At 31.0% G+C, this 22,440-nt stretch overlaps 7 protein-coding genes across 7 annotated transcripts; 4 read left to right on the forward strand and 3 right to left on the reverse strand.

The window, feature by feature from the left end:
* Positions 1-1,370: 1,370 nt before the first annotated feature.
* Positions 1,371-3,879, reverse strand: Tsp_01126 (nucleolar MIF4G domain-containing protein 1). Its single transcript, XM_003376843.1, has 5 exons — positions 3,873-3,879; positions 2,804-2,841; positions 1,575-1,796; positions 1,447-1,494; positions 1,371-1,400 (listed from the first exon to the last, which is right to left on the reverse strand). The coding sequence occupies exons 1-5, from the start codon at positions 3,877-3,879 to the stop codon at positions 1,371-1,373; spliced, it is 345 nt and encodes a 114-aa protein (XP_003376891.1).
* A 1,871-nt stretch (positions 3,880-5,750) lies between these two features.
* Positions 5,751-6,531, forward strand: Tsp_01125 (phosphoprotein phosphatase 1). The gene is made up of 2 exons (XM_003376844.1): positions 5,751-6,048; positions 6,485-6,531. Exons 1-2 carry the CDS (start codon positions 5,751-5,753, stop codon positions 6,529-6,531), a joined length of 345 nt encoding a protein of 114 aa, XP_003376892.1.
* Positions 6,532-7,170: 639 nt separating this feature from the next.
* Positions 7,171-9,249, reverse strand: Tsp_01124 (NAD-dependent deacetylase Hst2). The gene is made up of 8 exons (XM_003376845.1): positions 9,137-9,249; positions 8,849-9,072; positions 8,636-8,781; positions 8,140-8,256; positions 7,961-8,081; positions 7,676-7,772; positions 7,563-7,632; positions 7,171-7,218 (listed from the first exon to the last, which is right to left on the reverse strand). Exons 1-8 carry the CDS (start codon positions 9,247-9,249, stop codon positions 7,171-7,173), a joined length of 936 nt encoding a protein of 311 aa, XP_003376893.1.
* Positions 9,250-10,219: 970 nt separating this feature from the next.
* Tsp_01123 (hypothetical protein) lies at positions 10,220-10,959 on the forward strand. Its single transcript, XM_003376846.1, has 2 exons — positions 10,220-10,394; positions 10,643-10,959. The coding sequence occupies exons 1-2, from the start codon at positions 10,220-10,222 to the stop codon at positions 10,957-10,959; spliced, it is 492 nt and encodes a 163-aa protein (XP_003376894.1).
* A 52-nt stretch (positions 10,960-11,011) lies between these two features.
* Tsp_01122 (nucleolar MIF4G domain-containing protein 1) lies at positions 11,012-12,012 on the forward strand. Its single transcript, XM_003376847.1, has 2 exons — positions 11,012-11,327; positions 11,957-12,012. The coding sequence occupies exons 1-2, from the start codon at positions 11,012-11,014 to the stop codon at positions 12,010-12,012; spliced, it is 372 nt and encodes a 123-aa protein (XP_003376895.1).
* A 59-nt stretch (positions 12,013-12,071) lies between these two features.
* Positions 12,072-13,134, forward strand: Tsp_01121 (conserved hypothetical protein). Its single transcript, XM_003376848.1, has 2 exons — positions 12,072-12,240; positions 12,320-13,134. The coding sequence occupies exons 1-2, from the start codon at positions 12,072-12,074 to the stop codon at positions 13,132-13,134; spliced, it is 984 nt and encodes a 327-aa protein (XP_003376896.1).
* Positions 13,135-15,392: 2,258 nt separating this feature from the next.
* Tsp_01120 (putative kinase domain protein) lies at positions 15,393-21,493 on the reverse strand. The gene is made up of 18 exons (XM_003376849.1): positions 21,386-21,493; positions 21,039-21,237; positions 20,888-20,960; positions 20,601-20,795; positions 20,178-20,527; positions 19,860-20,087; positions 19,546-19,610; positions 19,303-19,426; positions 18,526-19,227; positions 18,030-18,172; positions 17,775-17,974; positions 17,375-17,627; positions 17,153-17,296; positions 16,964-17,093; positions 16,753-16,877; positions 15,897-16,208; positions 15,606-15,719; positions 15,393-15,530 (listed from the first exon to the last, which is right to left on the reverse strand). Exons 1-18 carry the CDS (start codon positions 21,491-21,493, stop codon positions 15,393-15,395), a joined length of 3,603 nt encoding a protein of 1,200 aa, XP_003376897.1.
* Positions 21,494-22,440: the final 947 nt, after the last annotated feature.

A 22,440-nucleotide genomic window follows, 5' to 3' on the forward strand; every position in this document is an offset into this window, starting at 1 on the left:
ATTTTATTTTATACTATCTTTAAATAAATAATTTGAATTGTGTTTCATAATATTACTTCTGCATAATTTAACAAACTTACTTTAGGTTGTCATTCTTATTCATCTGTGACAGATTGCGGCATTCTGACATGCCATAATAAGTTCAGTAATTATAATTATCATTAAAATAAAAGCATATTTTTAGATTTACAAAGCTTTGCTGCTTATGTAAAAATACAGATAAATTGACCTTTATAACAAATGCAGCATAATTATTGACAAGCAAACTGAAACCGTGTATTGCTATTTGATTTTAAATCCATATTTACGATTGGTCTACTATGGAAAAATTTTTTTCAGCGTGCTGATTAGCAAAATAATTTTGTTAGTACTTATTTTTCAAATTGCAGCTGAAACAGTTGATGATCATTTTCAAAGTTCAAATTTTTTTATAAATTTTGTGCAATAAAGCATTCAGATTTTAATATACTAATACTTTGAAAAAAAACAGAATATTTAAAATTTTGGAGTTTGTAAGGATACTGTTTTTATAATATTATACAACTTCAAATAAAATATTTTGATTAGTCTAGCGAACAGAATTAATTCATGATTTTCATTAGTCAACAGACCAGTAAGAAGTATTTTAATATAAATCATACGAATGTTATTTTAAGCAAAAAAAGTAACTCATTAAAAATTTCTTTCTGATTAAAGAGTGCTGACAAGCATCTGCCCATAATAGAAGTGTGACAAATTCTAGATGCAGTTTAAAATTTAAAAATAAGATCAAATATAAAATAAATAAACAGTAAATAGTGTGGAAAATTAATTTACTTTTGCATCAGTCACTTTGTAAATTCCAATTTAAAAATATATTTGAGACTAACAAAAATAATAAATAAAAATGGCAATGTATGAGCAAGTTATGCTGCTAATAAACTAAATTAGTGGCATGAATTAGTGATTTGCATAAAATTTAAAATGCATGAAAATTCAAGAAATTTAATTCGTTTTAATATTAATGAAAACTCTAAAAAATGAATTTCCTACATTTTGCTGCATCTTAAATTTATATTTTTGTAATTTTTTATTAATAGCAATTTAAGTAAAAAATATCTCTGAATAAAAAAATTACCGTTAAACATCATTCTTTCAACTCAGAAGTCCACGGATTGGAATTTATGTTATCCAATTTCTTTTCTTTCTGATTTTATTTTCTTCAAGTGGCAACAGCTATCTAAAATTTGTTTTATCTTTTACTATAATTTAATTAATCATTGTTAATTTTATTTGCATCATCAATGTTCAAAAATTTTATCGAAATTATGCATAAAATAATTCAGTATTCAAATGTAGCCTTGGTTTTTTGTAAAAAACAAATTGTTCTTCTAACGAGCATCCTTATTTATGAAAATCATCTAAATAAAAAAAAGAATTTTAGTAAAACACAGATATATAAAATACTAAACAGGCAAGCATCATTAATCCGCTTTCATAATATGATGCATAATGCTGAAAAGTTCAATAAAGAAATCAACATGTCAGTGAAAACTAAATTAAATGAAGATTTCATTTGTAAATTATTAATAAACAGATGAGCTGATTAAAGCAATCAAAACAGCCTCAACATTGACTACATTCTTAACAGCAGTATGCATCATTTCCATTGTCTGTGGAATTATAATAGAACAATGAAAAATCCAAAAATAATGAATTAATCTAGCTGCAGGATAAAATTTTATTGCAAACCATGCAAAAGGCAGTATACTTTGAGATACTGACCATGTGCAATATTTTGTTGGGCTTTTTATACTCTTTCATGAAAATTATTTTTAAAAAAATTAGCAATTTTTACATGCTGAAATTAAAAATGCCATATAGAAGAGCGAATTTTCACTTATGACTCAATTCATGCATTTCAGTATAGTTAATTTTAAAAATTATTTACAAATAATAATCAAAAAATTACAAAATATTGAAAAGCAATAACTGTAAAATAATGAGCTCTAAAATTGAATAGACCAAATTAATAATTTAAAACGCACAAAAATATAAAGATACTTTTAAAAAAAATAAAATGCTTTCATATAAAAGGAACAATGCTTCAATCACATCTTAAAAATATGGTGAATTTTAAAATTTCAAAAAGCAGATTACCTCAAATAAACAAAATTTCACTTGCTAAAAAACTTTCAGGAATATTACCAAAATAAAAATCATTTTAATGGAGATATACTTAATACATATCATTATGTGACAAAATAATAAAAAAAAGCTTTCAGGTACTATCCAATTAATAAATATAATATTGCCATTAATAAAACAAAATGAAATTTTCATATAAATGATATAAGTTTATACAACAATGCTACTAGAATGCCAGAAAATGTGCTTTTATCATAATAAATTTATATCCAAATGCTCTTAATAAATATGAGTAATTTTTATAAGAAAACAAATTTGAGCATAAAAACAGTAATATCACATATGGTCTTTATATTGAAAATACTAATATTATAGTTGACATTATTTTTATTTTATAAGATGGACATAAATAATTGGGTAACGTATTAAAATTTTTTAAATTAACTGATGATAACTGTAACATGTGATTACACTGAATGCTTTTTAAGATAGGCAACAACTACAGCAATGCTGTTGCAGCATTTCTTTACTGTAAATTTATTCACAATAATTTGAATAACAATTTATAATAAAAAAGTATAAATGCATAGTATGCAGTGAAGCTTCTAAATGGAGTTACATATTTAGGAAAAAACAATACATCGAAGACCACATCAGACATTAGAAAGGCAAATACATTAAAATATTGAAGACGACAAATTTGATTGCCCTTACCTAATAAAATATCTTCATTTAAGTAAACGTTTATTTTTCAAGAATTATTGCAACCTGTGATGCATTACTAAAAGCCATTGCAATAACTCAAACATTATCGAATTATAATATATATAATCAAACAAATGTCATTAATGCACTGCTATAAATGAATGACAAGTTTAAAGCTGAAAGAAAGAAAACAAAGCAACATGCAGTTGTAGTTATGAAATAAAAATTAAATTAATAATTGCATAATAATTCTATTTTTATTAACAATAGTAAAACTCTTATTCTGACTGTAAAGATTGTTTTGAATATTGCATTTCAGATTTTCTCAACCAATGAAAAATAATTTTTTCTGCAAGCGAAAATTGTAAAAAATGTAATCTGTAATGTGAAATGTAAGAAGTTAATGAAAATTTTCATTTTCTAATATGGTTTTTAACCATGCTTCTCAGATTTAAAAGGCTTTTCAAAATAGGAAGACCAAGCGCCAAAAATGAAACATTGATTTTTTATTAGTTCACTATAAAAGATGCTATTTATTTTATTGTTAGCAAAATTACATTTTATAATTATAATTATAGATTATTATCTAATGCCATTAATGTTTCTCGAAAGCAGCTTTACTTTCCATTAGCATTAATTGATCACCATTGCATTAATCCATTCATCGTTACATTTGAATATTTTTTTCATTTCTGCTTTTGATTGATTTCATTATTTTTTCTTTTTTGCTGCACTGTTTTAAAGAAATTTTTATCCACAAATAATATTAGAAAATTTTAAATGAAAGTTTGATAAATGGAATCTAATTCATTCATCAACTTAATGTGACTTCCATATATTTAGATATTATTTTTATCATACTTGAATAAAATGTTTTGATGTTTTTATGTTATAGCTATAAATGAGAAACTTAATACAACATATTTGTAAAATTTTATAAAAGTAAAATGAAATAAAATATAGTCAGAATTTTTAAATAATGCTATTTTATTATACTTCATTGCATTTGCAGAACACTTTCTATCCAAACTTCTACTTACCTTCCATCTATTTGATGCCACTTCTAACCAAATCTAAGAAAAAGTAACATCTGCTACATTTATTTAAATTTTAAGCTAATTGTAAAAGATAAGGTAAATCAAATGTATTTATCACATCATTTATATGCAGAACGTAATTTTCAACCATAAGTTGAATGTTCATTAGAAAACGTTTTTCATTTATGCAGATATTTATAATTGTATATGTGAACATTTAGTTTTGTAATGTGAGTGAATTGCATAAGAATAATGCATAATAAAATATAAACTTTCATATATGCAGCAGAAATATAAAAAATAGGCAATTTATTTGTTATTATTCTATATATAAAACTGAAATTTATTTTATTAAACTCTTTTTTTGTGTTTATGATATTATGTATGGCTGCTTCAGTGATTATATAAAATATTGCGCCAGTAAAGATTCTGAGTGCAAAAATATTGATGCAGTAATAATAATAGTAATAGTAATGATAATAGGCATGCTTTCCATTATGTTAAAGCATATAGAATAAAAAGGCTAGTAAATTAAATGCACAGTATATTAATGGCGATAATAATTTGAAATTAATAAGATAATTAAAGGCATGTTCGTTTGAAGAATGAAATAATGTATTACTTCAGAATTAATGAATTTTATCTGTGGTTTCTGTAATGCAATCTCTTCTATTTTCTAAAATTTTCAATCTCATTTCCTTGGAAAATGTTCATTCTGCTTTCTATATACTTTAATTCTTTGATAGATATACTTCTATTCATGTTGATGTTAATAAAAAAATCAATAAGCACAATGATTATTTCCTTAGTATTCTTATTATCTTAATATTAACATTTTTATCTTCAAGAAATCTCAGAGTTTACAGAACTAATTATCTTTTATTTGCATCATAATTTCCAATTTAAGCACTAACTGCGCTACAATAATTGGTGTAAAGAGATCACTTAATGCACATTACTACATAGTATCTAAATAAACAGAAATAGAAGTTCACTTAGCATGTATGTTTAATTTTAGGAAAGGAAAGCTTTCTTTATTCTCATGCTCTTATGATTGGAATATACTACTTACTAATTTATTTTCAAAAGAAAATATTTCATTATTATTTATGATAAAACACTGCCCTTGAAAAACAATGCCAATTTATTTGTAAAGAGAAAAATTAATCAAACACAAAAATTGAGTATGCACTACAACATAAAAGATATTGTGATGTTTTATATAAGTGAAAACAAAATAAATAAATGAACAGTGCATACTTAAAAATAAGTTCTTAAAAATGGAAATAATTTGTTGCAACAAAAACAGCATCTACAGTGCAGAATAATTTCCATACTTTAGGTTTTCATTTTGCAGCTAACATTGACGCTTCTTCACAAATTATAGTATTATAATTTTGCAACATACATTGCCTACTCATTTATTGAATGCCAAATTAGCAATCAGCAAAATTGAAAAATTAATTGAATAATAATGGGATGAAGAAAAAGTGCATCGAAAATATTAATCACAAAAAATGAAATTTTGCATTTGTGCAATTTTAAGTTAAAACATGCTTGATTCTATTTTCCTATTATACATAAATTTTTATTGACGCTCTACCTTCTACGTAAATCATCAATGTAAAAAGTATTTTCAAAATGCAATTTATTAAAATTAAACTAAGCTATCGTAATATAACTAGTTTATTATTTACAATTTAAACCAAAAAATAGCAGTGCTGAATGTTTAAATTAAAACATAACAGTTTAAACGGACTTTGAAATACAGATTAAAATTTAATTCAGTATAAAAATGATTGTAATAGAAACCAGTTTTGTGATGAAAGCAGCGGCGAGAGTGAACAGGCGACAATGGATGCTAAAGACTTGCTAATAAAGATGACTGCCAACGAGCTACTGAGTTCTGATGAAATTGAATTCATAATAGAGAAAGTCAAATTGGTATTAGCAATGGAGCCAACATTAGTGGAAGTGAATTCTCCAATTGCAATTTGTGGAGATATTCATGGACAGTATCATGATCTTTTGCGACTGTTTGAAATAGTTGGATGGCCTCCTTCTCAACGTTACCTTTTTTTGGGAGATTATGTAGACCGAGGGTCAAAAAGTATTGAAGTAATATGCATGATGTTTTTATTTAAAATTCTATATCCGAATAATTTTTTCATGCTCCGTGGTAACCACGAACTATATAATATTAATAAATATTATGGCTTTTTATATGAATGCTGTAAACGCTATTCAACACGCATATACGTTCTTTTTAACGAAGCATTCAATTTACTGCCCATGGCTGGTCTAGTGGGCAACCGTATCTTTTGTATGCATGGTGGTATTTCACCATATCTTTCAAATTTCAACCAAATTCGTCAAGTTGCCCGACCAATAAGAAATATCACAAAAAGTTTTTTGATTGATTTACTCTGGTCAGATCCGTCCTATGAGTGTGAACGTTGGATCCGTAGTAATCGAGGCGCCGGTCACTTGTTTAGTCCTGAAATGGTTTATGAATTTTGCCGGAAAATGGACATCGATTTGATTGCTCGTGCGCACCAAGTAGTCAGTGATGGCTTTGAATTTTTTGCCGAAAACCACTTGGTGACAATTTTCAGTGCCCCTAATTACTGTCAAGTTTATGACAACTGTGCTGCGGTGTTGATGGTCGATGGGGAAATGCGCTGCAGCATAATAAGACTAAAACCTACCCTTCCTGCTCCTTCATCTCCGGATCCCAGTGCATACTGTTAGTTTTAATAACTCCTTTTTTCAGTTTATTTTATTTTTATGCCTTAAATTGTAAAATTTAATACAAAATAGAATTTCTTTTCATATAACTTTGCTTTTATATTATGTTTTCCTGGTTGTAAGTTTATTGCATTGTTAGGCTTTGTTTTTTCGTCAGTTTTGCAAAGATTGGCTAACATTTCACTGCTAGCTGACAATTTTATAAAATTACGCTTATTAATCGATAATAACATACAAATACATTTATTTATGTTTAATAATAAATAAAAAAAATTATAAACTTGTACAATCTTGAATACTCACACTTCACTAGATGCAAAAGAAGATTGAATTTACCACTTCCATAATAAGTATTTCGAAGAATACTGCAATGCATTTTTATTCATATAATTTATATGGAAATACCACAAAAGTAATTCAATTTATTATAAAACTATATTTTTCATATACCTTTCTAAGTAATTTTTTAAAATATTAGCATTAAAACAATTATTAATACAAAATATCACAATTCTGTTTTTTTTATTATTTACTCGTATAAATTTTCTATTTTTTAAGTTAAATGATTTTCTGAGCATGTTCCAATATGATGCTTCTCTAACTGAAACTAATTCAAATTTAAAAAATAGTGTATAAAAATTTTGGTGGTGTATCAACTGCAGCTGAATAGAGGGGTGCTTTACCCTTATTATATTTCAAAGCTGTTTAATACATGAAACAAATCAGAGCTATTTACACGGTTATTAGAAGAAAATCCCATATTACTGCGGAAACAATGAAAAGTATTGTATAAATGGTGGTAAATAGCAATGCTTTTTCAAAAACAGAAATGAAAATGCTGCTTGACTTTCTCAAACGTTCCATTACACAAAATCACTGATTATAATTATGATTATTTATTATTATATTAATTATATTATAAATTCGACAAAGAAATAAAATCACAGACAAAAATTCTTTGTACACATCACATTCAAAATGCTTAAAACGATCAGTTTCAGTTCTCTCCGTTATTCTATAAAATTGATCATTACTAAAAAATATTTTCACATATTTACGTCGCATATACTTCATCTGATGGCTGCATTAAAGCGGTCAAATCATTGGTCCAATGAAGCAACTTGCACAACTCCAAGATGCCTTTGACCACATCACCTAAACATTTTAATATAATCTTCATATTTTTACTTGTTTATTGCAATATGCAGCCATAGTTTATCATTGAAGTATACATAAAAACATGACGTATATTGAAGCACATAAAAATTATTTAAAAATTAAAAAGCTTAAGAATAAGATGCACCCATAATGTTACATATTTTATTAATGAAATCAATCGTTACCTTCATAGATATAATCGTTCTGTCTTGGATTCTCAGAAAACTGGCCAACTGCAATTTTATTTATTAAAAGACGAGGAGTGGTGTGCTTAACCAAGTCGATAATACCAGCAAATGGATAGACCTACAGTACTTTTCATATGAAATTTTATTACTTATTCATTTTATTTTAATTTTTTTACCTCTAAAGATGTACCCATAACAATCAGTAAATCCGCACTGGGTATGTCATTAACGTATTTCATAAATCTTAGAGGAAGCACCTCACCAAAGAAAACAACGTCAGGCTTAATCACTCCCTAGAAGCTCAAATTATTTTAAAAAATAATGACAGCAATGCGATATAAGCTAACCAATAAATTAATTTATGGCTAATATTATAATACTGATTATTTAAATGTCACATTTCTGCACATTAATATTGTTCTATATGAAGAAAGTATCTTCATTCTGAAAATTTCGTTAAATAGATTCTACACCATATATCTTTTGCTTTCTTAAAATGCCATTCATAATTAAGCAACAGTTAAAAGTCACTGTAAGTTATATAAGAAGTAAGCATCGGTTATTTTATCAAGATACTAACAATATAAATTTCAATCATCGATTGTAAGTTGTTTCATGACTAATTATTATTGGTTAATGCTTTGTGTGATCAGAAAAGATAAGAAACGTTACTCTGCATCTCTGGCATAGTGGCACTTCTTTACGACGAACAACATCTTGAACTTCTATAAATGAAACTTTTTTAGAACACTGTGTGCATTTTCCACACCGAAAGCTTCCATGAGCTTCAACTATCATGTTGTGATTTATTCCGGCATCTTTAAAAAATCATTTTAAAAATATAAAATTTACAAAACATAATAAAATTATTGCCTCTCTCCAAACCGTCAATGTTTTGCGTATACACGCGAAGCAAAAGATCTTTTTCTTGTAACAGCCGAATAAAATAATGAACTTCATTAGGTTTGTGGATCCCAGGAAAAAGACGCCAAGCAACTTTGTAAAACAATGTGGGATCCCGTTTGAAAAGTTTCAAATCAAAAACGGATGCTGGATCTGATATGTTTTCTTCTTTCTGAATTTGACGATAAAAGCCAGATTCTGGACTACTGAAATACATGAATAAATAAAAGTAAAATGCAGTTCACCATGTCTTTATAAGTATGTAATCACCGGAAATCAGGAATACCAGAAGGAACGCTAATTCCAGCTCCAACTAATACGACAATTCGCTTCACCAAGCTTTCATTGATCAAACGAGCAACTGCTTGCAAACTGTCCACCATTGTTGGCTTTAAAAATTTGCAAATGACAGTGTAAGCAAATTCAGTTCACAATTAAATTATAGCAATGTTAGTTTAAAGTAAAACAAACAATAATTTAAAACATAAAATATTTTTACATGACAGTAAAAAATGCTCAGGAATTAATGCGTCACAAAATATGAAATTTGTGAATTAAAAAGTTTTGGGAAATTTCACTAAGAATTTCTTTGAATATCTGAGAAAATTTACTAGCTAAAGAATTTGACATTCCGAGCACTCAGATAAAGCATTATTTTGATAAAAGTGATTTTTTTACAAGAGAATCCATTTGAAATCTTATATAAGAATAGTTTTAAAGAAATTAGCAGCATTTTTTAATCAATTTGTATAAGTATTTTAAAAGCAATATTTTGATCAGGAAATTTAATGCGCTGCGCAGAAACATCAAAAGTCTGTCAAATTTTACTGCTATTCATTTTATGAAAGCCATTAAGCTTATTACGCCCGTTATTAATCAATCACTTTATTCCATTAATTTAATAAATAATAAGTTAATGTAAAAATTAGCATCTTAATCATTTTCAGTCCCGAAATACTTTGTGCATGAAATGAAAGTGTACATATCCTTGAAAAACTATATGCATATAATAGAAATATAATTGTTATTGTAATTTAATATTGTGGAAAGGTGCTTTTAAATACTTTTAAATGTGCACTTTGCAAATGAAAGTCATTCACAGCAGGCAATGCATTATTTTAAATGATAAATAAAATGGCATTAGTATGAATAATGAATAGCATCTGTTTAGCATTGCAATTTTTATTGTTTTAATAATAAATGTTAAATCAATAATTTATATTCAGTATTATTAAACTCACTTTAGGCACTGGAAAATAAAAATAGCTTGATGTTTGATATCTGGCAGTAGACGTATAATTCTAGGGTTATCCGTGCTTTTTTCTTAAATGGCAATCTGAAATTAGAATAAAAATGGACGCCAACGAAGCAGAACTTGTAGAAGATTTAGAAGAATTACATGATGGTGTAAGAATTCATCACTGTTCACTGATAGCTCTGGCAATCATAGCATTTCTTACTAACTGCATATTTTTGGTTGTACTGGATCATGGAAGCGAGCCAAGAAGAACTAAAAATGCTTATGCTGGTAATCTGTTCCACTGATTACATCACAATATTTATTTATAACTATTATTTTAAAGACATTCAAAGATAATGAATGATGTATAATTTGTTGTTTTCATAGCTTATATTACTTAATTATCACTAATATTTAAATCTAAAAAATCTGTGTGTTAAAATCAAAATTATAGTAGCATAATTTTTATGTATTAAAAAACTTTCTATCTAAAGTTTTCTATTAAATGTTACAGATATGTGTGTATAATTTTCTAGGTTATGCAGTTGGTCGTATTTTCTTAGCCTGCGCTGCAGCTTCTGATTTCGGCAGATTGGTACTTATTGGAGAAAGAATAACTAAAACGGATGCAGCGGGATGCATATTTCACAGTCCTGAAATAGTGTTACTTGTATTTTCAAGAACTTATTCAGCGTTTTCCCAATTAATGCTATCCGTGTGTGCAATAATACCTGTCATTTGGCAAAAAAACCCCTTACGTAATACGAGAGCAAATTACGGATCGTCTATTCCAAGTTGCAGTATTGATAAGCTTCATCAACACTTTTGCCTGCATTTTCTCTGTCATGCTTAAAACTGAGAAACATGTGTCGTCTGTGTGTTTTTTTGATTATGTTGTTTCGGATATGTTTGCCAGTGTATTCTGGGTCATGATCGTTGCAGGTTGCTACATAGCAATTGGGATATACTTTGTAGCTTTTTATTATACCAAACGACGAGAGGAAAAACTGAAAGCATTGCCAAACATCCAAGTTCGAGATGTGCACTCCAAAGAAACGCTTTTCATTAAACATTTACTACCAATCGTCATTGTGAACATCTTGTTTGAAGCAGCTCCATATACAATTCGAGCTCTTGTTTCACTTCATTTTCTGCATCCCAAGTATGCCTATTACTGTTCTGATTTAATTTGCCCTGGACTGATTGCATTTCCTCTTATACGTTTTTGGCACAGTCCATTTAAGCTCGAAATCTATGGCCAAATAAAAAACTTCTTGTTTCGTCCTGAAGCAAAGCCAACACAAATGCTTCAAAATTTTTGAACAGTAAATTTCTATTTTACTTTATTTGCTGCTTTCATTTTGTTATACTGTTGTTATACAGTACTGAAAAAATGTTTTAATGCAGCAATCAAAAGAATATATATATAAATACATATTTATCTAAATTATCAAAAATAAAAATCTAATTCTTAAGAAAACCTTTTTTTAAGTTCGGCTCTGTTGCACAAGTTGCTAACAAAATTGAATTGAATCACTCAACGTGAATACTGTAATAGGTATAATTTTATTTTCTTACAATTTACCTTATGTTTTATGGATTTGTGTATTCATTATTTTTATTATGCTATACTTACGTGCACATATAAACGTACATATATTTTTCTAAGTAAATTTACAATAATTCTGTTTTTATCATTTGCAAACAAACAAGCAATATGTGTAAATCGATAAAAACTTTCGGCATAAAATTAAATAAATCTATATTGAAAGAGTCTTTTTTAATTTTTTGACAAATGAAAAATCAATATTTTCAATGAATAGAAAAAGTTTTAATTATTCATTTTATAGATGAATGCTGTACTGGTTGGTGTATGGTGGAAAAGGTAACAACACGGAAAGAGTAATGCACTATGTTTATGCAATTCGGTGGTAGCAGATAGCATTGCAATTCTACTACACAGAAATGTCCACAGAAGATAATGCAGACGATTATGACGATTTAGAATCAGCCATTCGAATTATCCGCATAATTATGATGGGCATAACACTTCTTGCATTTTTTTTCAATTGTGCATTTTTAGTCATTTTGGATTATGGCAAAGAGCCAAGAAGAATCAAAAACATATTTGCCAGTAAGCAATGAACAAAAATCATTTATTATAGAAGAAATACTGTAAATAAAATTGTTTTTTTAAAAATGGGCAATTTCAGGTCATACACTTGGTCGAATTCTCATCGCAGCTACTTTAGCATCTGATTATGGCCGTCAGATTGTAATTGGCGAACGGATATCACAAACAAAACCGTTGGAATGCATACTGCGAAGTCCTGAATTGATTTTGTTGGTCTTTTCTAGCACTTATTCCGCTTTTGCTCAGCTAATGTTGTCAGTTTGCATATTGATACCTGCACTGCGACCAAAAACACCGTACCTGATCAGGGAGCATATTACTGATCAAATGTTTTTGCTTTCATTATTTATGAGCAGCATAAACGTTGTCGGAAGTATACTTTCAATATTTTTCAAAAATGATGTTGACATATCATCACTTTGTTCGTTCGATCTGGTGCTTTTGAAGCCGTACGCATTGTTTCAGTGGACATTCACAACTGTCTGTTTTCATATTTCCATCGCAGTCTATGTGACGGCTTTTTACCTGACTCAGAAGCAGGAAGCAAGACGAAAGGAAGTTACCAATTCTCAAGTGAGGCAAGTGCTTCTTCGTGAGCTGCTTCTCGTCAAACACTTGTTGCCCATTTTTGTTCTCAGCGTTCCGTTCGAACTTCTTCCCCATACTGTGCGCACTTTCATCGCTTACGGCTACATAGAGCATCGGTTTATCATTTTCTGCTCTTTTGTCAAATGCGTAGGCTTGATCTCATTTCCACTCATATACATCTGCTACACACCACTGAGAACTGTCATGTATACTAAAATGAAAACGAAGCTGGTTATCTGTTTTCAAAAAGAAAAACCAAAAAGCGACACTCATTTCAACAATGAAATCAATATACACAAAGAATAAAGCATAATTATTACAATTTGAAACGTACTGTACTATGATGTATGTTTATGCTCAAATTGAATAGCTCTTTTGTTTTTTCTTTTGATAATTGCTGCATGAAATGAAATGGAATGAAAATAAACAATGTACATTACGCACATTCGAATATATTTACTACACTAGCGTTTTAGCTAATAAATAAGCAACAGATTGCAAATACAGTTTACACAGCTTTCGATTTTGTTTTTTTATAACGCAAATATACAAATTTTCTTCACTATTGAATTCACCTTCACTATTGAATTTTATGTTGCAGTTGTATTATGTAGCAAATCGTAAAAATAATTCATGAAAGCAGAGATCGTTAGCACTGCAGTTGTGATAAAATGAAACTAATTTCCACATAGGTTATCAACTTTTGTCCCTACAGTATGATTCTTTTATGAAAAATTGAAAATAAATTAAAAAAAATTGAATTGCAATTTTGTAAATGAAAAATCAAAACTTGGAAGCAGTAAAATTTTCTTAACAATTTTGAGGCGTGAGTTTTGACAACGTTTCGCTTAATAATTTTGTCAATACAAATATGTAATAAAAGCTATTTTCTTAACAATAAATAAATATACAACAATGAAAAATTATTATTGATGAACAATCAGTCCATTAAATAGAAAAGAATTTTTATTTGTGAAAGTTAATTAAAAAATAAAACAGAGTGATTGACAATGCACTACAGCAATGTTTGAATAAACAGTTTAAAATTCTTTAGTCATCTAGCTATGCTAGGAAGAGGTGAGCAAAATTCTTCCTTTAATCCCGAACAGAAGATGATGATTTGGTATTGTTTTTTTTAAATATCGACCCAGTGTAAAAAATTTCCCCCATTTCCTTATATTGAAATGAAAAAAGATCTCAAATGGATTTTCATGTTTTATCAAAATTCAACAACATCAGTAAATGTTGTTTTCATGCGTGAAAAACACCGATGTCGGTGATAATGTGACGTAACAATCAAACACGAAGTTCGCATTTTCATCTGTTTAAACAACGCGATGAAATATCATTTTCCTATTTAATGCACAGCATGTGTCAGTTTGCTTTACTTTTATGCATCGCAGTATGTTCAGAACTGCTTTTATCATTTTCATCGTCTGCTTCTCGGTGTTTATAGTAAGTTCAGTTTTAGCACAAGCTCAATTCAAGAATTAAACATTCTGATACAGTAATTATTATATGATATTCGAATAACCAGTATATTAACAATCAATTCAACCTTTTACTTATAAAGTATTTGTAAAGAAAAATAACAAGTCATTCACAATATTTCATAGAATTACCTTGTTTATAAGAAGTGAAAATGAGCTGTCATCCACAGATTCAATTTCATTTCATAAATGCAGCACATGTTTTTAAAAAATATTGTTTCAGCACTTCAAAAATTCAAGCATAATCGTTTAAAGTTTTGCATGCTGAGTTTAAATCGTATATAAATTATTACAACAAGATTAATGAAGATTAAATTTGAAAGAAGTGAAATAATTGTTACTTACAGCATACAGTTTTGTTTTTTAATTTAGTCAGATGGTGATGCATTGCAACGCGCTGATTCACAAGAAGATCAATCTGAATTTGAAGTTAAAGGTGGTCAATCTTCGGTAACCGTGGAAGATAGAAGAGACGAAGATTTCACAATGATGGACTGACGAGAACACAACACCAACCAACAATCAGCTATTTTCATTGTCAATTTCAAAATTGAAATGCAAATATGTCTTTGAATCAACTGAAGTAAATTGAAAGCAAAGAAAAAAACAGCACACGAACTTTTTGAATTTTAAACTTTCATTAAACTGTCAATTGATATGTGAAAATCAAAGCTTGAACTTATTTGTATTGCAAATGCTTAAAAAATTTAAAACGTCAACAGTTTTTTTTGTAAAAGTTTAGAAGTATGTTACGCATTTATAATAATATAAAAATTCTTATTCCAATTCAAACTTCTTTTAGTACGACGAATAACATTGAATAGAAAAAAACTTATTCAAAATTTAAATTTATACCAATAACCAGCGTACAACAAACAATACAAAAGCAGAACACAATTTGAAAATTACAGATTATAATTTATTGGTGCGTTGAACAAGTATAACGAGTTAAGAATACTGTAAGCGAAAAGGCAATTGGCAATCAGGTGCGACTTTACCAACACAAAACAACAAGTCGCTTTTGCATATTCAAAGTAGAAAGAAAGTTGCAAGATGCTAGGTTGGTTGGTTGGTCTAATAAGGCATGGCATTACTGCCGCTGAATAACGAAGCACTGACATAATTTGAAGAAAGCAAAGGAGAAGCTGGCACACTATTCTGATAGAACTGCTCCTGTTCGGCAAGTTCAATTGAAAATTTTTCTTCCAATTTCTAAACAACAACAGCTTAAACATTTAAAAAAAATAACTGAAATCAATAGATTTTTTTTGAAAATCATAAACCAACCTGTTTTCTAGGTTTCAAATTGCACTTCCAATTTTTTATCTCATTGGCATATTCTTCGTCGAAATGCTTCAAACGGAGATTTTCATGCTCAAGTAACATTTTTCGTTTTTCATTCTACAACAAATCAAATCATATGAAAAATTAAATTTGAAAGATAAAAAAATTTTTTCTTTCAAAACACAACGAAACGAAAAGTGGCATCCGCAACATTTGCATAATAGTGCAAAAGCATATACTTTTTTTTCATAGCTAGAAAAGAAAAGCCAAATTATTAAAAAAAAACTGACTAACCTGGAGCTGTTCCAACTCTTTCAACGTGGTCTCGTTTTCAGCTTTCAAAAGTTCCAAACGTTTGCGATGCTTCAGTTCTTGCTTTTTCAACTCTTGCGACGTTCGCATACGCTCGCGTTCTTCGAATTCCCGCAATTTTGCCGCAATTTCAGGCGAATTCAGCATGCGAATTTTCAACGATTCGCGGAACATCAACGTCCTGGTTTTCGTCTCTGACCGAAGTATTTTCGGCAAACGTTTTCGCTCCGCCGCCTGAGCTCGAATCATATCGTCCTCTTTCCGTTGATTCAGCTTCTTCACATGCTCCAATTCCTTTGACAAGAGGAATATTATTCAAATTTATTATCCTCATCTGTATATCAATTTCACCTTGTATATATAATAAGTATAAAATTCAACATTCCGGCTCTTAATCACTCCTGTATTCAACTTTCACATTTATACCTATACCTGAATGTGATTACTTTTCTTTTCTCTCTCTATCCGTTTGATAATATCCGTCCGCCGTTGCAATTATTTATTGTATTTTTTCAATACACCCACTATAGGAGAACAATCAAGCTAAAACTGTTCATTCAGTTGCGTCATTCAAACCGTACAATATCCATACTACATTCACTGAAAAACAAACACAACACAGCATGCTTTCTTAGAAATTGTCTCCCCTACATGCTATTATTATTAATCTGAAATCATCATGTCAAAATGTTATAATATAATCGAAAATCTCCATTAATTTCTTCTACTCAGTGCTAATTCATATTCTCTGACTGACTATTATATAGAAAAGAAGATACTCGAATGGCAAAAAATTTTACATCACCGGATGGATGATGATCAAATTTCAAATACCCACTTTTTGATGTCGCATCAACATCTGACTCCTCTGCAAAAAGAACACTTCTTTCATTTGATTCTTCGCCAACTGATGCTTCTCGTGAAGCTGTCGTTCTTCCAAATCCCACAGAGCCGCTTCTCGGGCTTGAAGAAAAAACAAGCATCAGTTAAAATATAATTTTTTACAACAGAAAATAACAGAGTCAATTGTTCATTGTGCATCCATCTACCTCTCAGTAAGTGATGCTTCTGCTGCAAAAATTGCCTCTCCAATAGCGCAATTTTTTGCCTATGAGAATCTTCCAAACGATTCAACGTCAAAGCGTTCGTAGTTTGAATTCTATCCATGAACTGCTTTTCCTATAAAATATTCATTTTCTATTCTATTCGAAACACAAATAATAAATACCGTATATTACCCGTTCGAGTTGTTGCAATTCCAAAAATTCTTTCCTCTGCTTGTAGATTTCTTTCCGGTCCGCTTTGGGCAAAATATCCACCTCTTGCTTCAACAGCCTGTGCTCTTGACGCAACGACTCGCGGAACAGTTTCACCTCGCGCTCCTGAAATAATTTGCAAACGAAAATTTCGCTCATCAAAATGAAAAAGAATCTGTTATTTTTTTCTTCTGGCAAAAATACCTCTTCAAGTTTCAGCCGTTTCATGGCCATTTTGGTGTCCTCTTCTTGAACCCTCTCGGCATCTTCGAGCTGCTTTTTCTGATAACGAGTCAAATTTTCAATGTCATTTTCATACTGACGCAACAAAGTCTGCGTATCTTGTTCAGATTTTCGAGCTTGCTGCTCGCGTGCGACATTGCCACGAGTTTCCAACTCTTGAAATTGTCGAACTTCTTCTTTTTGCAATCGCCGTAGTTCTTGCAGTTCCACTTTTCTAAAAGAAAAATCTATCATTTCCGATTGATTAAAATTGAAATTAAATTTCATTTCCAAGTATATACACACACATATATATATATGCAAAACACAAGAAATCAAACAATAATGCAATAAAACAAAGGGACAAACAAAGCTGAAGAACCTCAGTCGAAAATCTTCTTTCACTTTGTACAAGTTGGCGTCTTCGTCGGCCATGACGTGATACGTGGTCGATGTCACTTGAATGCCGTCGACCACAAATACTCGGGTCTTTTTCGTCACTGTGCGCCGGTGTGCGTTGCGACGCATCATCACAGCGCTGCCGCCATTGGCCGCCGCCGTCAATTCACCAACTTCAGTTTTCTGAATTTCACAATTGCAAAAATTTTAATAAACAAACAAAAAAAAATTAGCATACTGCAACAGGTTGCAATTGGTCGGATAATTTGCGCGCAACCAAAGTATCCGACTGAACAGAATGATCAGACGAATGACGATGATGACGATTGAACGCACCACCACTATCGCTGAAGGAGCTACTGCCACCACCACTCTGAGAAGCTGAAAGAAGAGAACAAAAATTTAATAAAAAAAAAAGAATTATCATCGACCATCACATTGAACTTGAAATTATTTTTGACCGAATTAAATTTCGCAATAAATAAAAACGAATTAATTCCTTTTATAAATATTTCTCACAACAAAAAATTAAATTTAAAGTGCAGAAATCAATGCATTCTAGCTTCTTCAGTTTTATGAACAAAGAACACATGTATGCACAAGTTTTCCATTTATAAATAAAAAGCCTGCCATTTATATTTGTTTGAAATCTATTCTAGAATAAAATATGCTCGAATAAAAATTATTAAAACTGTCACCTGAATTTTCGAATTTTGGCGAATGAACAGAAGTACCCGGAACGGTAGAACCATACGAATGGTCATCATCATTAGCAGCAGCAGCAGTGGTTGCCGCCGGTGGTGCTGGTGCCGCAAGGCGAAGAACACTTTGCGATGACGCTTCGATGCTGCTGCTGCTGGTGGTGCTCAACACCTGCGACCCACTGCCACTGTTCAACGGTGAAACATTGTCGTAATCGACCGGCGGTTCGGGCGGTGGCTCATCGCATGCCGCCCACGCGGCGGACGCCAACCGAGGCCAGGCTTTGTTGTCCACCACTGTCACGTCTGTGGCTGCTGCTTGTTCGAAAATTGGACAAAACGCATCGGCGGTACCCTTGGACGTTAGCCGGGTGCTGCGAATGCCGACAGTCAAATTTTGCACCCCGTCTGCAGAAATTGCCCGGTCCGACTTCTTCTCAGCTGCTGGAGAAGCATTGTCGCCGCCAGTCGTTGTTCGGCCGCTTTCAACAACGCCCGTCTGTTCCACACCCGCAAATGCTGAACAAGTGAAAAATTGTCCCTCTTCTTCGCCACTTCCTCCTCGTGGTGATGATGTGAAATAGTGTTTTCGCTTTTCATCGGCCGTCGAATGGTCGAATATCCCTTCTTCCTTGCAACTTGGCTCTGCATGTTCCACTAAACCGAACGATCCAACTCGATCAAGCGATCGGGTTTCGTGAGCCAATCGACAACGACGCTGTGCAGAAGAAGCATCTGCATAAAACAAGTACATCAGAACAGAAGCACCACTTCGTATAAAAAAAAAATATATATTTTTTTCTAGCTTACCCATTTTCAAACGAAAATGATCCGATTTTATTACTGATTCATCCACATGGCGAGATCCTTCGGAATTCTGCTTCACAAATCGTTGCGATCGTTTTGCCTCCGCTTTCACATCATCGTTCATCGACTGCAAAATATATTACAGAGTAGTAGTAGTAGTAGTAGTAGCAATAAAATGAATCAATTTAAAAAATTTTCAACAATTTCATCAACAACTATACCAAGTAAATAAATGAAATTACAAACCTCGTCGTTAACAGCTGGACGCACTTCAACTCTTAATATCGAAGAAGCAGACTTGGTCAGCTTTTCTGAAATAAAACAAAAAATGTCCAATAAAACCTATCCAATTTTTATTAAAATTAAAATAAGTTACGATTGTCATTGCAGATAATTTCTTCACCAATAACATCAACAGCCTTTTCTTTGTAAGGCACCACTGGCTGCTGCTGTTCATCAGTGCTATTATCTCCTTGGAAAACAAGATCACTTCCTATAATTCAACAATGCCAAATTTAATAATGATTTATTTAAAAAAAAAAGAAAAGAAAACAACAAACCTCGTTTCAATTCTTCATTCGTCAACGACGCGTACAAATCGTCCAAAATTTCATTCGCCTCTTGAACGTTGCTGCTGTTTTCCGCTGCTTCTGCGGCGGTTTTGCTATGCAAGTTGCCACTTCCTCTTTCCGTCGGTTCATTAGGCTTTGCAGTATCTTGGCTTGCAATGATTTTCGAACTGCCGCTATTTTCCACAATTGCCAAAGCACGACGGTCAATGTGAAGAGCTGTGGAAAAGAAAAAAGAATAAAAAACAAAAATCAAGGACTTCAATAAAACAAATTTGATGCATCACACAAGACAACAACAGCACTCACATTCCCCTGAACTGTCCGGCGTCAGTGAACGCTGGGGAGTTGAACCAACTGATTCCATACTGTGCCCACTTTGGGTATCCTTAAAGAAAAGAGAGAAAAAAAAGAGAAAATTAGCAACAGAAATGAGCCAAAATGGATATTGCATTTTCTTTTCACTTGCCTCCTCTTCGACGATCTCTTCCACTTCTTCGGCAATTACATCCGCTTTGAGCTCATGAAGCAACTGCAACACCGGCTTCGGGTCGTTGTGGTTTTTGATGAAAGAATGCTGAAGAAGCTCGTCAGCACTGGCCCGTTCACTCTGACTTTTCACAAGGCACCTGCTGAGAAAATTGTGAAACTCGCCAGACCTGAAAAATAAATGCCAATTTTAAAAAAATTCCGTCCATCCACACAGTTCAATTCATCATTCCATTCATGTACCATTTCTTCGGCTGAGCCAAACCCGGCGGTTCGGATTTTTGTATCTTAATCAACACACGCATCGGACTCATCTCGTGATACGGCGGATCCATTTCCGCGAATTCAATCAACGTAATACCCAATGACCATATGTCACACTTGCAAGAATAAGGCTGCTCTTTGAAAGTTTCACACATCATCACTTCTGGAGCCATCCTTGAAAAAGACGAACATAACAATGTTAAACTGATAATAATTTTGTCTCCAGCTAGCTGTATTATTTATTATCGAGTAGCAATCAAATTTACCAATACGGAGTACCAATAAATGAATCACGACGCTGCATAGCATCCTTGTTTTTGGCTGACACGCCAAAATCAGCTGAAATAAGAAAAAAAAACAAAGTGCTTTTTCCATTTTAAAATTTAAAAAAAAATCCAAAAAAAACAGAAAGCTCACCCAATTTCACACCACCTTCGGAAGTAAGTAGAACGTTTCCCGCTTTCAAGTCACGATGTATGACGAAGCAGTTGTGCAAAAATTGCAAACCTTCGCATATTTCGTGACAAATGTACCTGATCTGAGACTCGTTCAACGGTTTTTCCAATTCAACCATTATACTATCCACTGCACCGCCGCTGCAGAATTCCAGCATTAACTAGAAATGATAAAAAAAGCAAAGTAAATGGAAAAATTATTCATCAAATAAATTAATACTACTTTTGTAAGCTATTACAATAAAAAGATTATCAGTGATGATGACTATGTAAATGTTAATAATAATAATAATAAAAATAATAACTGACAAATAAATGTTCAATTGAATTGTGAGTCTTCTTCAATAGCTTATAAAATGTGATGCTAGTTGTTGTTGATGACACTTCAATCTCAATTATTATTATGCAAAGGACCATTTTCGAAAATTTGAAAAAATTCAATCACTTCAACATCAATCGAATACAACCCAACTGCAAAGCATTGAAAAGTGGATGAGCTTGTCAATCAACAAAGCTTGAGTGCAAAAGAAAGAAGGGGGAGGGAGGAGAAGGGGAGGGGAAGGAAATTTAATTTACTAATCAACAATAAAAGTGCTCGATTGAATGGTGTTGAATCGTGAAATTTGTGATCACATTTTTCTAAAATATAGAAAAAAAAATTATTCCACTAGTAAAGTTATTGCCGTTGAAAAACAGAAAACTGTTACGCACATTCGAATCATCATCGCCAGTGAGCAAATTTGATACGAACAGCAATAATGCATATGCAAACAAAAAAACAAACAAACATGCTGCTGCTCCAATAAATATATTTCGTTCGCTCGCACATCACACATGCACTTCGTCGAATAAAAAAATGTCAACATTACCAATCGAAAAATTGTGCATGTTTTTTGTTCACGCTATTCAAAGCTGCTGTTCGATAAAATGTCATCTGTTATGTTGGAATAAATAAAAATTACAATTTAATTATTCTATTTGAGAAGAATCTTTCAGATTCGACAATTTATTATTATTGCTTTGTCAAGAAATGAAAATAAAAATCGACGATTTAGCCGTCAATTTTTATATAATTCACGTGTTGCCAGTAAACGAATGTTCATTTTAGAAAAATCAAACTACTAATTAACAATTAAAAAATTTGCTTTGCTTTTTAATTTTAGCAGATCAATTCAAAAAATTATTGTTTTTTTTTTCTTCGACAAATTATTGTGAAAAATGCAAATGAAAAGATGCATTGTGGCAGTTGTCATATCAATTAGATAGACACTAAATTGGTCATTTGACATCCAAATTTGGATGATAAACTTCCAATTTATCATGCAAAGTAAAATGTGTAACTGTCAAAATAAACTAAGCGTAAC

This window comes from Trichinella spiralis, assembly GCF_000181795.1.
Source record: "Trichinella spiralis strain ISS 195 chromosome Unknown Scfld4, whole genome shotgun sequence".
Taxonomy (NCBI): domain Eukaryota; kingdom Metazoa; phylum Nematoda; class Enoplea; order Trichinellida; family Trichinellidae; genus Trichinella; species Trichinella spiralis.

Coding starts and splice junctions, on each gene's coding strand:
- Tsp_01120 (XM_003376849.1), bottom strand. CDS start 21,493: ATGGTCCTTTGCATAATAATAATTGAGATTGAAGTGTCATCAACAACA. Junction 19,228..19,302: donor TCATTTTCGTTTGAAAATGG/GTAAGCTAGAAA, acceptor TGTTTTATGCAG/ATGCTTCTTCTGCACAGCGT. Junction 15,720..15,896: donor AAGAGTTGGAACAGCTCCAG/GTTAGTCAGTTT, acceptor GATTTGTTGTAG/AATGAAAAACGAAAAATGTT.
- Tsp_01123 (XM_003376846.1), top strand. CDS start 10,220: ATGGACGCCAACGAAGCAGAACTTGTAGAAGATTTAGAAGAATTACAT. Junction 10,395..10,642: donor AACTAAAAATGCTTATGCTG/GTAATCTGTTCC, acceptor ATAATTTTCTAG/GTTATGCAGTTGGTCGTATT.
- Tsp_01125 (XM_003376844.1), top strand. CDS start 5,751: ATGACTGCCAACGAGCTACTGAGTTCTGATGAAATTGAATTCATAATA. Junction 6,049..6,484: donor TAATTTTTTCATGCTCCGTG/GTAACCACGAAC, acceptor GACAATTTTCAG/TGCCCCTAATTACTGTCAAG.
- Tsp_01121 (XM_003376848.1), top strand. CDS start 12,072: ATGTCCACAGAAGATAATGCAGACGATTATGACGATTTAGAATCAGCC. Junction 12,241..12,319: donor AATCAAAAACATATTTGCCA/GTAAGCAATGAA, acceptor GGGCAATTTCAG/GTCATACACTTGGTCGAATT.
- Tsp_01126 (XM_003376843.1), bottom strand. Junction 1,797..2,803: donor GTCGTCTTCAATATTTTAAT/GTATTTGCCTTT, acceptor TTTTCATGAAAG/AGTATAAAAAGCCCAACAAA. Junction 1,495..1,574: donor TTGCTTTAATCAGCTCATCT/GTTTATTAATAA, acceptor TGAACTTTTCAG/CATTATGCATCATATTATGA.
- Tsp_01122 (XM_003376847.1), top strand. CDS start 11,012: ATGTTTGCCAGTGTATTCTGGGTCATGATCGTTGCAGGTTGCTACATA. Junction 11,328..11,956: donor GATTGCATTTCCTCTTATAC/GTTTTTGGCACA, acceptor TTCATTTTATAG/ATGAATGCTGTACTGGTTGG.
- Tsp_01124 (XM_003376845.1), bottom strand. CDS start 9,249: ATGGTGGACAGTTTGCAAGCAGTTGCTCGTTTGATCAATGAAAGCTTG. Junction 8,257..8,635: donor CACTATGCCAGAGATGCAGA/GTAACGTTTCTT, acceptor TTGAGCTTCTAG/GGAGTGATTAAGCCTGACGT. Junction 7,773..7,960: donor GAACGATTATATCTATGAAG/GTAACGATTGAT, acceptor TAAAATGTTTAG/GTGATGTGGTCAAAGGCATC.